General features: G+C 50.4%; 1 protein-coding gene across 1 annotated transcript in view; it reads right to left on the bottom strand.

Annotated features, from left to right (window-relative positions):
- HTR3B (5-hydroxytryptamine (serotonin) receptor 3B, ionotropic) overlaps positions 1-1,538 on the bottom strand; it is a 41,676-nt gene that overhangs the window by 1,001 nt on the left and 39,137 nt on the right. Inside the window, exons 7-8 of the mRNA XM_010830639.1 lie at positions 1,329-1,538; positions 759-941 (exon numbers count right to left, since the gene is read on the bottom strand). Of these exons, the coding sequence (XP_010828941.1) occupies positions 759-941; positions 1,329-1,538 (393 nt within the window). The remainder of the gene's footprint in view (positions 1-758; positions 942-1,328) is intronic.

Here is a 1,538-nt window from a genome sequence, read left to right as displayed (position 1 = left end):
ACACCCATCACCTCACACAGTTACAGATTTTTGTTCTTGTGATGAGAACTTCTGGAATATAGTGTCTTGTTGACTTTCAAGAATACAGTAAAGTTAATGGGAAGTTGCTGTATAACAGGGAGCTCAACCTGGTGCTCTGTGACAACCTAGAGGGGTGGGATGGGGTGGGAGGTGGAAGGGAGGTTCAAGAGGGAGGGGACATAAGTATACTTATGGCTGATTCACATTGTTGTACGGCAGAAACCAACACAACATTGTAAAGCAATTATTCTCCTTAAAAATAAATAATTTAAAAAAACACAGTAAAAATATGTACCACTTCATGACGTTGCATGTCATCCTTGCCCAGGGCCCATACTCACCTTTGTATCACTCCAATTTTAGTGTAAGTGCTGAGCAAGGGGGCACTGGGATGACCTGTATATTTCTGCACATTTGGCAACTAGAACCCAAATGTATGCAAACTATTTGTGCATGTGTGTGCGTGCGTGTGCAGGCATTTTGCTACTCTGAGGTCGGTGGCTCCAAACTGGTAAGTAAAACTAGCTAAGGGGATGAGGGGCTGATCTCTAGGCTTTCCAAAGAGCCAGCAGAAGACTGTCTTGTCTCCAGAGAGTTGATGTAAAATGCAGGGCAGAGGCTAAGAAGCAGATGTTTCCATTTTTTCACACAGTGATGCGTGGCCTAGGCTCCACCTGTGGGCACTGGGGCTGAGTGATCAAGTGAGACAAACAGGGACCTCAAGGCTTCTCACAAACCTGTTACCCCAGCAAGCTGGGCCCCGGGATCCATTTGACGCTGGTTGGTATCCATGTCCCCTCGAAGACACAGGAGGGTCTGCTCCTGCTGGCTGCACCGCTCATCATAGAGGAATTTGACCAGCAGGATGGACTTGGATAAGCTAAGAACCAAGAAGGCCATGCAGACCGTGAAGAAGACCCCTGAGGGAAGGAGACGGAGGAGGCGGGGTTAGCAGGAGTCTCTGGGCCCCTTGCTTCCCTGTCTGAAAGGCAACATCAGATCTTGGACAGAAGTAATGCCAGATGGGCACCTGGACTTCCCTGATGGTCCAGTTGTTAAGAATCCACCTGCCAACGCAGGTGACATGGGTTCCATCCTTGGTCTGGGATGATCCTACATGCCCTGGGGCAATTAAGCCCAGCGCTGCAGCTACTGAACCCACCAGCCTAGAGCCTGTGCTCTGCAGCTAGAGAGTAGCCCCTGCTCCCCTCAACTAAGGAAAGCCCATGCACAGCAATGAACGTCCAGCACAGTGAAAAATAAATGAATAATTTTTTAAAAGGCCTGGTGACCCTGGGGCTGCTCACCAATCAGAGGGGTGCTCCCTGCACTCCTTGGCACCTCATCAGACATGTTGACTCTGAAGACGGTGTAGCCCACCAGCACACTGGTCTTGAACAGAATCCTGGCTTGGCAGGTGGGCGGGAGGTAGAAGCTGCCCAGGTCCACGAGCATCAGGAAGATGCTGGGGATCAGCAGGCTCACCACGTAGACCAGAGGGTGCCTGCGAATCACCA

The sequence above is a fragment of the Bison bison genome, unplaced genomic scaffold, assembly GCF_000754665.1.
Source record: "Bison bison bison isolate TAMUID 2011002044 unplaced genomic scaffold, Bison_UMD1.0 scf7180017864518, whole genome shotgun sequence".
In the NCBI taxonomy this organism is placed as follows: Eukaryota; Metazoa; Chordata; class Mammalia; order Artiodactyla; family Bovidae; genus Bison; species Bison bison.
This window is presented reverse-complemented; position numbering and strand designations above follow the sequence as displayed.